A 14,474-nucleotide genomic window follows, 5' to 3' on the forward strand; every position below is an offset into this window, starting at 1 on the left:
GCTTAGACACCGGCGGTCGAGAGTTTAATTCCCGCTGGAGCGCAGATTTTTGGATTAGTACAAATATTTGTTTTCTGTCTGGGTATCTTTCTTGTTGGTATCCCCCTCGGAGAGCATGTTAAGCTCTCGGTCCCGGCTGTTATCATAGACATCTGATAGCGATCGTTACTCACAGTACCGAATATATCCGCCAATCAGAGTGGAGAAGCGTGATGGTTTAAGCTCTATCCCTTTTCCTACATGGATAAAGAGGACTATACACAGCAGAGGGATTTTAAGGCTGAATCAATCAATTGATTAGAAAGTAGAAACAATAAAAAAGGGTAACCTATAAAAAATAATCTTTTAGAAGGTTTGATGTCTACTATTCATTACAACATTAATTTAACACTTTAAGAACTGCTTCAATAGTGACTGATAAAGATGATTATCTTGATTTATATAAGTTACAGATAAGTCTTATCAGCACCTTAAAGGTCAGATTCATCTCCTCTAGTGAAATACTATTTTTAGATTCATAGGTAACAAATAAATATAACTACAGAAAAAATTAAGTTTTACGATGATAAATAAAAATAAAATCAAAGACCAACCATACAAATAACTTTAAATAGCCCGTTGGGCCAATTTGTAGTGGCCCTGCTTTAATCTCCGGGGGACCACAACTCACAAGATTTCGATCTCTGGGTGTATTATTTACATTTATGTATGTATATACGTATTATTTCTAAGTAGGTATTCATTTATGTACATTTATATGTATGTGTATCAAAAAATGTAACTATATCAGTCAGATCTTACTTATAAAACAAAAGCAGATATTTATTTCTTTATATATATAACTTTTTACATAGAAAATCTCTTAAATAAATGCTTAGACATAAACAATGTTAATTTTATTAATGTAATTCAAATAAGGCGGGACTAAATGTATAATGATAGTTTTTAATATCATATTGCTAATTTTGATGATTTAGCGGTATATTTCGATCTGGCAGGTGAGTATTAATAATTTGTTTTACGAAATAATATGCTCTTTAAATAATTCTTTAATTATAATTTAAGTTGTTGCATACTATAATTAAACAGGTAAGTCGGTTCGTTTAAATGCACTTTCCTGGGTGTCTATTGCTCTGGATAAAAAGTATTTTGGATCACCTGTTTATTAAGATCTGCCGAAGCTTATCTATTTTTTTTATACACTGTACTGTAAGAATAAAAATACTCAAAAATAAACTTAATGTAATTTTCTCCGTACAGTTTTTATAGTAAAAATTATATAAAATAATCCATTTTTATTCATTTTATTTAATAATAATAATGTTTAGAAAACATATTTCCAAACTTATTACAGTGAAATAAAAATCAATCCGTCACAATTTGATAAGTACTTTTGCTACAAGTATTCATTTATATCTACCCTACAAACTCTAAGTAACAAAAAAGGAACAATTTGTTTTTAGGTGTAGTTTGAAAGTAATTACTAAGTATGATCTCTACTTTTCCTAGCTAGGTAGCTTAGCTATCTGCATTAAGGAGAAGCTATTTTCCTCCCAAAAATTCTACAATTTTTACTTTACATTAGTTTGCTACGAGTCGTTCAGATAGGCTATATAGATGTTTCCCGTGGTTTGGATGTTTGTGCAGTCCTTGCGGGTCTCCCCACCGTACCTCGGAGAGCAAATTAATCCGTCGGTCCCGGTTGTTATCATGTACACCTGACAGCGATTGTTACTCATAGTAATATGGGAATATATCCGCCAGCTCGCAGTGGAGCAACGATGTGGATTAAGCTCCGACCCTTCTCCTACGATAACCATATTAATATAACTGAAATATAAGTGGTCAAAAGAATTTTTTTTTATCCGAAAAACCGCATTGGAACAGCGTGGTGGATTAAGCTCGGATCCTTCTCCTACATGGGGAAAGAGGCCTATGTTATATCAAAGATGCATCTAAGTTTTCTCTTAAGCTATAACCATGTGTTTCATTTTTCTTTGATAAAACATATGACCATGGACAGCAGAGACCACTAAATATTAAAAAGATCAATAACAAACAAATTAATACAGATAAAAATCGACAAATCATTTGATCTCTGATCTAAATTGTGACTCAACTCATGACAATACTTACTGAACGACATTCCAGTCCAAAAGAGAGCTGTCACTTCTGTCGATACATAACTCGCAACCTTGACACACAGTCCAGGGCCAAAAAAAAAACAACATTGAACGAATGAACGAATTCATCATTCAAATAAATGACTCTGTTCCGCTTTTGTTTTTGAAAACCATTTTTAAGTTACAGATGACATAAAGTTCATTATTATGCTTGAAATAGTTTACGGATTTCGAAAAACAAAGTCCATTATAATGATTAATATATAAGTGGAATTTTTTTTTTTAATTTGCCAAGCCGCATTCGAGCTGCGTGGTGGATTAAGCTATGCCCAGCAGTAGGATAATACAGGTCTCGAGTAGGAGGACTCTTGGTGAGAGAACCCCATGTTGGACGGGATCTTACGGGTGCGTCGGATGGGGCAAGAAGCACTAATGCGGAGATGGGGGGAGGACCTGTATATAGTTTTTGGATGATTCAAGACGTGTGGTTGTTACATCTTTTTAAATTGTAATGCTGAAATTTTCTTTAGGTTTGCCCTTTAAACTTTTCAACTGACTTAAAGTTAAGTTTTTAATTTTTAATTTTTTTGTTTGATATAATTATTATTAATTTTTAAATTTTAATTTTTGATTTTAATTTTTGAATATTCGATTTTCTATTTTTATTTTTCTATTTTTGAATCTTAATTTTAATTTTATAATTAATCGTATTACAATTTGGATATTCGATAATCTTATAATTTTGACTTTTTTTTTGATATCGCAGGGTAACCCATTTACGGGTGATATCCAGGATGCCCGGGTAGGCATTCCTAGACCGTATGTCGGCTTCAGCACTTGGGGGTGCACTACCGACCAAAACCCCTGCGGGAGCCTTCAGCCGCTTTAATTGGAGGGTCCCGGATCTGCAGGCAACAGGATCCCTCCAGCGACAGGCTGGCCTCGGTGAAAAGACCAGATAATTTTGACATTGTATTTTACTATTTTGACCTGACTGTAATTTGTTAATAGTATTTGACTCCAACGTGTTGTGTTGCTTTTTCATTTTTAATTTTTGTTTTTTATTTTTAATCTTTTTTCTTTTTTATTGGATCGTCCTAAATTAATATGCTTTTGACATTATATTTTATCAGGTATTTCTAAATTGTTACTAGATTAGCACATCAAACTTGATACATATTAACGATATTATAATTTTGAATTTTTATTAATGATTGCTTATTGACAAATTAACTCATTAACTTATTTTTTGTATTACTTAACGTGATAATGCATGTTGTGATATCCTGTAATTAAAAGAGCATTGATCTCCTATTGTAAGCTCATATGTAACAAACTATTATTAATGCATCTTTTGTTGGTTATCCTTTAATAAATAAATAAATAAATAAAACAGCATAAGTAAACTAAAACTTTTTGGTGCAAATATTGTGAATACAAACGTTTGAAAAAAAAATACAAGCTTTTGTCTTTTAGATATCTTTATATGAAAACAGCTCTAATTAACTCACATAGTTTTCACTACAATATTTGATATTATTACTTTGTAAGTTTCCAAATATAATTATGTGATGGTTGAAAGAAAGAAAGAAAGAAAAATATTTTTTGTTCACAATAATAAAAATCAAAACAAAACAAAACCAATACGGTTTCACAGAGATTGCGAACAATACAGAGCAGTGTGCAGTTATCTAATTTCTATTCCGGAGGTTCTAGGTTCAATTCTTGCCTCGTTTCTTGGTGTACTTTTTATATGTGTATAATTTATATTTATAGTTGTAAAAAAAAAGCAAATATATCCGTCGGCTCTTACCTATAACACAAATATTAAATTGCTTATCTTAGGAACAGACGACCGTTTGTGTATGTTAAAGATATCTATTTATTATTTACTTATAAATTTTCATTCTGACAACTTATATTTGATAATGAATGCTTACGGATATCGACTAAATAACCTGATTTACCATATATGTTATAAGGAGGATATATTTATGTATTTACATTATATTTGTATCAGTCGTGTGCTAAAACAACCTTGATATATGCAATCCTTCATAAAAATAATACTATTTAGATTTTTTTTTTTCATTGAATATATATTCGCACGAATAATTTAAAACTATCCGTTCTCTCGGGTTTTATCTGCGACAGCTGTGTACACAAGACGACTTGGTTACGATTTTATTTCAATTGCTTAAATTGTACTCCAGTGCTAGACGAAATTCTACGTTAACTAACTTACATACAACAAAATTCCGTAATACTAACTTTTAGACATTTGATTCTAAAACAAAACCATGCCATGTGATATAATAGTCTCTACATTGATACCACAAATGCCATGGAACATTGGATACGTACAAAGAATTTAAGCTACAATCGATTTCTAGATTTTTTATCTACAAACAAACATTCCATGAACAGTTTATAGATAACAATCTTTACGTTTTTAGCGGCCTTAGCGAAAGTTGCTTTCAAGAAATATAAACTATATTGGCTGTATATTCTTAGGCTTTTCTTAAGTAAACAAAAAAAAAGTATAATTTTATTTTTAACAATTATGTAATGTCGTAATCGATTACACAGCTGTCAGTTATGTATGTCGAAAAGATCTATAAAACTAAAAGCCATTAAGCAAAGAACTGAACTGAAGATCTATAAAATAAGATATAATTGTGTTTGCTCGCAAACGAAAAAAAATCGACTTCATCGATCATTCGATCAATTATATCGATAAGTAATACTACGTAAGTAAACGAAAAAATAATAATATTTTATAATATGGTTGAGTTTTTTATGTGTACGAGACAGGATTATATATTTTAACAGTAACATAAATACTTTTACAGCGTAAAATTATTTTTAATAGCCTTTCTTAAAATTTTTAACAGATAAACAGATTAACGCAGAGATCGTAATCTGTAATTTCAGTTAATAGATTGTATTTACAAGAAAAATATAATACATAGCTTAGTTCTGAATAAACAATAAATATAAAAAATAAAAACAATTTATAAAAATATACATTTACATGGATATTATTATTAACACTAAAGGTTAAATAAAATTTATGACTATTCATTCCTAATATAGTCAAAACTAGATTATTTTATTCTACATTCCACATTTAAATTTTTTTTTTTTTGCTTAATAAATAAGAGAATCCACATTCATATCTATTTAATTTATTTTTATGTTTGACGAAATATTCGCCAGGATTGTTGTACTGTATGGTCATTGATTCAGCTTGTAACATTCCACTGCTGGCCATAGGCCTCTCTCCCAATATAGGAAGATTGGAGCTTAATCCACTTTGTTTCTCCACTTCAAGTCGGCGTATATATTTTCTACTATAAACAATGATGGCTAGGTATCTATAATAAGGCTCTAAAGCAAAATCCACAAGGACCGATATCCAGACTGGAAACAAATATTTTTACAAATACAAATATTCATGGTAATCGAACCCGTGATCACAAGATTTTAGGCGCCACATATACCCCTAAACTAGAGTAGTTGTACTGCAAAGTATAAATATATATTTTTTTACGTAGGTTAGTTAATTAGATGCCCTGATTTAACGTCACAGTATTCTACGGATTGTGATATTAAAATCTATTAGTCAGCCATTTATATGTTATTTAATCTGCTGCTAGTACTAATTTGGTTCACTAAGTGATACTAGAATACTATGCTGTGTGGTTACGGCAGCTAAGAACATAGCCTCCCCCTCTCTTCCCGTGGGTGTCTTAAGAGGCGACTAAGGGATAACACAGTTCCACTACCACCTTGGATCTTAAAAAGCCAACCGATGGCGGGATAACCTTCCAACTACTGGCTTTGAAATACACAGGCAAAAGAAGGGCAGCAACGTCTTCGGTGCGTCAAAGCCTGCCCTGCGGTCACTAACCCAGCGTGGTGACTATGGGCAACACATGAGTTCACGCCGTTTTTTGCGCGAACTTGTGGAGGCCTATGTCCAGCAATGGACTGCAATAGGCTGAAATGATGATTTTTTGAAATTTATATTCAGAGGGCAAGTAATGCCACACATGATAATATTTATGTAACGGTAAATTATAACTTAGCGAAAAAAAGTAATTAAGTTTATAAAGATAATGTTACAAAAATTTCACCTCGGCATAGAGGTCTCAGCGACTTTCGTAAGTGCCCTTTTACCTTTAAAAACCGTGTAGAATGCGACAAAAATATAATATCGAGTGACTTACTTAAAATTATACGCAATAGTAGGTATATTAATTTCCGTCGTATTACCGGCCTTACATATTTAGTTAAGTGCAGTTGCAACTTAATTGGTTGCTATATGTTTGTGCAGGTGACGTCATTACTGTTCGGGTTGTTCCCAGATACCCGACCTCGCGAGGCGTGCCGGAAAACATGAGTAGTCTTACGTAAAACCATTGTGTGTTAAGTTATCTTATGTGTAACGCACTTAAACCTTACGATTATATTCTTTCGATAACAATCAATAAAGTACCTTTGTAAAAAGGTCGGATAAATAAACATTTCATGTTTATTTATAATCATAATTACGTACATAAAAAAAAATATAATTAAGTTTGTGTACTAATAACATTTATTCTAAAATAAAAAGTAGTATTTCTAGTCGCACTACTTGCCCTCTGAATATAAATATTAAAATCTGCTATAAGAATATCGTAAAATAAATGTAAAAAGTTTTAGAACTGCATATAAGGGATATTGCTACAAACACCACAACACAAAAACAACAGCATGGATTTTTAACCGACTTGAAATAAAGGAGGAGTTCTCAATTCGACTGTATTTTTTATGTTTGTATTTTACCGACTACCGCATTACAGCGAATGCATATGTATGCATTATTATGGGTAGCTCAAAAAGTACCTATTCGTTGGATCTCGATAATATATAAATGGGACCTCATAACAAGCACCAGCTTTCAATTCAAAATGAAAGAATCATCAAAATCGGTACACCCCTAAAAAGTAACACACATTAAAACAGTCGAATAGAGAACTATTTCCTTTTTTTTATTAAGTCGGTCTACAAAAATGGATAAAATTTTGTTTCAAATAACTTCAATGGATTATCGACTATAACCTTAGAAATCCCTCAATATCTTAGACTTACAAAGTACTACAGGATTCCATTGTAATTATAAGATACTAGTTTCTGCCCGCGACTTCGTACGCGTGGAATAGTTACTTGAAAAACCCCCGATTTTGAAACATTCTTCATTGGTGCTCTTTTTCTTGATCTTAGCGTGATGATTTCTATTAACAACTAGCTGACCCGGCGAACTTCGTATCGCCTAACACAAACTTTATCGTATGGTATTAAAGTTCAAATTGACTTTTAAGTATTATCACAAATCTTTTGTATGGGAGTATAGAAACGTGTTGTTTTTAGACTTTTTCAGGAAATTTAATTTTTTTAGAATTTTTCTCTCCGTAAGAACCATCCTCGTACTTCAAGGAATATTTTAAAAAAAATAGGTAAAAAAACTTTTTAAGTTAAACGGTTTTATGTTAAACATACATTGCAATGTTTAAGATAAATGTACTAAAAACCAAAAAATAATAAAATAGATACAGTCGTGGGAATTATAAACATATGCATAGACTAGACTAAAATAATTGTTGAAATAATAATTGAGTTGATTAAAATGTTTGTTTTGTAATGTTACACTATAATTAGGCAGTTGTTCAACCGACAACGATGGACGTGTGATAAGTAGGGCTAGAATGTGGAAACAAGCTAGCAAGCTCGATTATAAGCGAGTTTTAGGGTTTCATAGTGGTGAGCGAGTAGTACTTTTATCATATGTTTTGTCGATTAAAGACAAACTACGAGCAGTGAAACGATTCCTCGCCTGCCAGCAGCGTGAATGTCCAACGATAAACTAGTTGAAACATCTCTTTTATTTACATGGAGTGTATAACTATTGGAATTTCCATGAGCAAGAAAATAGTAAGTAATTTCCTCACCGTCTGCGGGCCAACTGCCTATTTTAACGACGAATTAAACGATTCTTCTATCGCACATTAAGTCGATAATTTGTAGACAATTGACGTGCCCCACGGTTTTATTTTAGTCTAGTCTATGCATATGTTTATAATTCCCACGACTGTATCTATTTTATTATTTTTTGGTTTTTAGTACATTTATCTTAAACATTGCAATGTATGTTTAACATAAAACCGTTTAACTTAAAAAGTTTTTTTACCTATTTTTATTTTCTAGTTTTTAGTTTTTATTTCGCATTCTGTTTAATTCATTTAGTGCTTCATTATTGCAAGGCCCATCTTAAATATTGAGGTTGTATAGTGCATTGTATTCTTCTTGTCAAGCCCTTTTATTTGATACCCATATTGGTGGGATTGATAAAAAATTGTTATCAGACATTTGGTAGCGGCGGCCAGCTTAGATTTCAATTTTGCATAGTAAATTGTATTCTACTTGTTGAGACCTTTCATTTGATACCCATGTTGATGGGATTGATAAAACCTAAGTTATCCGCCATTTTGTAGAGGCCGCCATCTTGGATTTTAATTTTATATAGTACATTGATTAAACTGGTTGAGCACTTTCATTTGATACCCATATTGATGGGATCGATAAAACCTACGTTATCCGCCATTTTGTAGCGGCCGCCATCTTGTATTTCAATTTTTTATAGTATATTGTATTCTGCTTGTTGAGCCCTTTCATTTGATACCAATATTGATGGGATTGATAAAACCTACGTTATCCGCCATTTTGTAGCGGCCGCCATCTTGGATTTCAATTTTTTATAGTATATTGTATTCTGCTTGTTGAGCCCTTTCATTTGATACCCATATTGATGGGATTAATAAAACATAAATTATGCGCCATTTTGTAGCGGCGGCCATCTTGAATTTATAATGATAATGAATAAACATAATTGTATTGTCACCAAAATCCAAAGTGTATACAAAATTTCAGATTAATCGGTTGACAGGAAGAGGGTGAAATTTGAATTACTAAATTTGACCCAAGAATAAAAAATAAAACAAACGGGGTGAGCTAAATAAAACCGTTTAAAAAAGAATTAGCGAAATCGGTCCAACCGTTCTCGAGTTTTGCGCTTAGCAACACATTCAGCGACCCATTTTTATATTATAGAATATGTATCTAAAACTTTATTAAATGAGGTGAAAAAAGTCCTATTGGCTACATCCATCTACTTTCTGCTGTTAAAGTTTAATCGCAACTTATTTATAAGATAACCTTTATCTACAACTAAGTAGTGAAACAGGTCCTGTTTGATTTTGTATAAAGTCTGCACCTGGATTGTAACATAAATAAGATGTCACATCAATGAGAAAAATCATACCGTTACAGGCACCAAATTTTTCATTAGAATATTAATATTATATTATTACCTTTTTTATAAAGAATCGCTTCACACTCAAAGACCCCCTTCCCCGCCTCTAGTAATAGCTCCTGTGTCGGGAAACAAATACAATACACAAGCACAAATACCCAGACCACGGCAAACATCTGTACAGTCACCAGAAATGTATCCCGTGTGCAGGGATTGAACTCGTAACCACCAACGCAACGGCTTGTCTTAACAGGACTGAGATCGTTGCGCTAACTCGTCGTCAATACAGGTTATTAAATATGAAAAAATATAGTCATATAAAATAAATTAAAAAGAATTTAGTTGAATGATGCCAAAGAAATTGTTAACATAAAAAATTTAGTTAAAAAAGTAAAATTATTGGATGTGGTAGAATTTGTACTTTTTAAACGTTGATTTAACCTTATCATAATAAAGTTAACCTGATAGCAGAGTATTATTTTATGGTTTTACTAAAATAGATACAAAAAGGTAGTTAAAATTGGTCTCGACTTGAAGAAAGGGTTCAATGCAATATTCTGCACATACAGAAAAAAAATACACATACATGTAAAATGATGTATAAATAAATCATTACAATATTATTTTAAGTAATTTGACATCAAAATTTTTAACATTGATATTATGTATTTTTGGCTCTGATTACATAAACTGTAACGTTAGTCATTAGCGTGGCCACGAATCTTACAATGAGTCCATTTAGCATCGGTCCAGTACAAATTTCCCAATAAAACAGATAGGTTTTCAAGCCTTATATAACAATATCGTAAATTTGCGAACGAAGAATAAGTTATTTGCATCCTGAATATGTATTTGTACTTATTAGCGTATCGATGAAATTGTCAATATTAAAAAAACATTATTCCGAACCTAGTCTAAAAGTTCGGCATTTTTTGTATATTTCGATTCGTAAACAAAAAAAATCACATTAATTGATAAATCGACACCAACAATTTATACTACGCCAATTCGACTTTTCCATAAGTTTGTTTTTTTAATGCGTACTTGATAAAATGTGTTTTTAAATGTAATAAAAAAATTGTGAAATTGCAATGAATAAATTAACTATTAAAGATACCAAATTTCAAAAAGGTTTCTTAATTAATATAAAAGGTATCACGTTTTTCCCTTTTATAAGCCTTTATTGTAAAGTTCACTTTTAAGAGTTAGCTTAGTATAAATTGCTGGTGTCGAAATATAATTTATTTATGTAGTGGTGGGCACTAATTGTTCTGTCTTACGAACTTTTCAGATAACTTTGATATCGCGATGTAGGATACGTCAGTTTTCTCTAGTTTGTTTGTTGCGAGATAGATGACGCCACAGAACTGTCTAACGCGTGAAGTATTGTATAGAAATTGTCCTTAAGTCTTATAAAAGTTTTTATACATTTCACGAAATGTAAGAAGATTAAACAAAGTATTAGAAAACTTAAATAAAAGATGAAATCGATAAATTGTTTATCAAATTATGGCGTGACCAAGGGAGATAAGCATCGTTTTATATAATATAGATTACAATTAAATCCTGTGGTGAACACAACGAACGCAAACAACACAAACACAAACGCCTAAAACTGTATACCTACGAGTATAAAACCCTATACAAATATTTGCTATGAGACACATCTACGACCACTGGGGCAACTTCCAAAACGTGACTATTGCATCAACCATAACCACGTTAATCAAAAATCTCTTTATTCAATTAGGCTTCAAAAGCACTATTTAACCGACTTCCAAAAAAGAAGGAGGTTCTCAATTCGATTGAATTTTTTCTAATTTATGTTACCTCAGAACTTTTTACTGCAGGGCAGACCGATTTCACCCGACATGTGGTCCCATTACTCCCATTTGAGTTCAATTGAGATCCGACAAGTACTTTTCGAGTTATATCTAATAATAATCCGTATTTTTTGACAATTTTTTCGACCTGTTGTATTATATATACCGCATAACTTTTTACTGGGTATACCGATTTTGATGACTTTTACTTTAATCGAAAGCTAACGCTTGTCACGTTACGTGTAATAATAATCTTTAATAGTAATCTTAATAAGAGTAATTTTTGATAACGCGTATTTACTTAGCTGTTTTTTCGTCTACTTACGTTCTTGTATCGTATTGTTATGTTATTGTGATATCGATGTAATTGAAGTTGGTTTTTTTCGTTTGACACAATTATGAATCGTCGCTTTACAATAACGAGTATATTGATCAAGTATACTGATACAAGAATAATACAAGTATATTCATTGTTAGTTTAAAATATATAACTAAAGGGTTATTTTCTTTCGTGGCTTAAAATTATCTTACATTTTGAAAAGTTTTTACGTCATAAGGGGTATGTAATTTTGCACAACAATTTATTGTTATTGACAATCCTAAGGCTTATATTTTTGAAGCACAAGTAGCTTTTAAAAAAAAATCACTCTGTAAATAACATTTACATGATTCACTTCGATATATGTACGTTCGATGTAATCTAGATTGAGGCTAGTATTAATATGAATAATGAGTGTGGGATGGCGCGCAAAAATTTTATGTAACAGGAATATATACATAAACACATACATACAAATAAACATACACACATACATATACTACGTTCGTATATTTAAAAAAATGTTCTTTAATGTCTAATAACATCGAGTAGATTAGTATAATTTTAATCCTTATATAACCCCGTTTGAAATTAGTTTAAATACTACGGTTCTAAGGGCATTTTTTTTCAAAGATTATAAACAATTGTATAAATACTCTTTATTTAGAAGTTTTCATTTCTTAGTTATTAAATTACATTTTTAAACATTATTTTTGTGTATCGCAACATACTAAAGAGGTTATAAAGCTGTAAGTTAACTTGTTACTTACAAATATAACGGTTGTTTCGGTATTGAAGTTTTCGCTATTTACTTCATTAGAAATCGTTAATCGTAAAAGAAAAGCGACTCACCTCATCCGCTTCGCTCACACGCAGTAAAATCTTGAGTCTAGGGTTGTCTTTCCTATAGTCCTTCAGCAGAGCGTTAAGTTTTTCTCCTCTCGCGTCGCCCGCGTAAACGAGATGCGTGCACTCGGTAAAATCGGATGCGCGCGCGCCTTCAACGTAACAAACAAGGCGGGCGGCACCGGCGCCTGCACCGTCTACCGAATACACCGCGGCCGAAGCCACGCAAAGGAACCAAAACCACATGATTTAAAAAAAAATCAATCTGTCATCTCCGTTCGAATTCGAAAAAGCGCGTTGGTCGGCTGATCACCGCAGTACGAGTGGCGAAGTCGCCGAGACCGGCCGCAAACATAGGCGCCCCCGCCCTGACGGTGGTGGTCGCTGCAAGGCCATGCGCTCACCGTGCCTCGTAACTAGAGCTTGGGGCACTGTCAAGAATGCTTTTACATGTCACTCCAGTTACGATAGTGACATGTTGTAACTACGTGTGTGAAATGTAATAAAAAAATTCGCTAAATATTTATTCAATTAAAATATTATAATTGGAAAACTTTCAGTTTATGTAATTTGAGAATACTTTTCATTATTAAATATCATATTTAAAAAAATGATTAATAATAAATATTTTTAAATAGCTATTAACGGTAAATCACGCTTGAAAGACTAAGGCTCATATACCCGGATGAACATTGATCAGTATCGGTTCAACGCACAGACAGTGTCGTAACAACCATAACATATAAATAATAAATTAGTGTTTTATTTTATGTAATTAGGACATTTCACACTCGAGAAAAAACATTATAATACTAATCTCTAATAAATAAAATATATATCCGAATAAACACATTTTAAATTTAAATACCTAATTGGGATGTCTTTCAAACTCCAATTTTTTATATTAAAGAATTTTTATCCGCGATATCAGTAGCAGTGTATATCAAGAATAATATTATTAACAACAGTAATCACAATCCAAAATTTTCCACGGTCAAGTGTATGCTACATGTTCGTCGGGGGTGCGTAGGAGGCGCTACTTAATGCGCCTCCAGTAACACCCCTGTGCCCGTGTCGGGCCGGGATGCGAACCCGGTCCTGCTAGACACGGCGTCGTCGGGATTATTCAGAGGTGAGCCGGACAGTCACCATGGAGGAGAAGTCTAGCCTTTTCGCCGAGGGCGGCCTGTCGCTGGAAGGAATCCTATTGCCTGCAGATCCGGGACAATCCAATTAAAGCGGCTTAAGGCCAGGGATTTTGGTCGGTATTGCACCCCCAAGTGCTGAAGCCGACATATGGTCTAGGAATGCTTACCCGGGCATCCTGGATATCACCCGTAAATGGGTTCCCCTGCGATACGAAAAAAATGGGCCCTAAATATTTATTAAAGTAAATATTTAGGCCCAACTATCAAAGGTATTCAGCATAGATTTATCCAAACCCTATTTTTTTAATTGAATTTGTTTTCTGATAATTATATTTGTCATAAGCTGAAGAAAAACAGAATTTCTATTTCCTGAAAAATCATAGTCGTATTTTTGAATCAAGTTTTCATATATAAGTTTTAGAGTTAAATTTCGGTAGATTTAATAGGCTGGCGGCCCTGGGCATGGGCCCCGTGTGTCGTTATGATAGAGGTGGAATTTTGTTCATTTAATAGTAAACGGCTATAAAAGCTAAAACGCCTGAAAAGCCATGAGTATTACAAACGCGTTGCGTTGCGTAAGGTCTCGTCTTAAATCGTACTCATAATATGCATACAATATCTTATCATACTCGTAATCTTACAGACTATTCTTATTTGGCTTGATCTTCTATAATGTTGAGGTTATATGAAAAACGTCGAGCTATACTTAATTTGCACGCTTGAACGCTGCTATAAAATGGCTCGTTCTTGTTAGCTCTCCTCATTCTTATCATAACCCTATGTCTAACTTTTGGAATCCCTCCAGCCTAATGAATGCCTACTAGAGGAACGCCTCTCCACCTTAGCTGCATAAAACAAAAA

At 32.7% G+C, this 14,474-nt stretch overlaps 1 protein-coding gene across 1 annotated transcript in view; it reads right to left on the bottom strand.

Annotated features, from left to right (window-relative positions):
- Positions 1-12,711, bottom strand: part of LOC123657183 — a 47,527-nt gene extending 34,816 nt beyond the window's left edge. The window contains exon 1 of the mRNA XM_045592762.1: positions 12,472-12,711. Within this exon, the coding sequence (XP_045448718.1) occupies positions 12,472-12,711 (240 nt within the window). The remainder of the gene's footprint in view (positions 1-12,471) is intronic.
- Positions 12,712-14,474: the final 1,763 nt, after the last annotated feature.

The sequence above is a fragment of the Melitaea cinxia genome, chromosome 10 (genome assembly GCF_905220565.1).
Source record: "Melitaea cinxia chromosome 10, ilMelCinx1.1, whole genome shotgun sequence".
In the NCBI taxonomy this organism is placed as follows: domain Eukaryota; kingdom Metazoa; phylum Arthropoda; class Insecta; order Lepidoptera; family Nymphalidae; genus Melitaea; species Melitaea cinxia.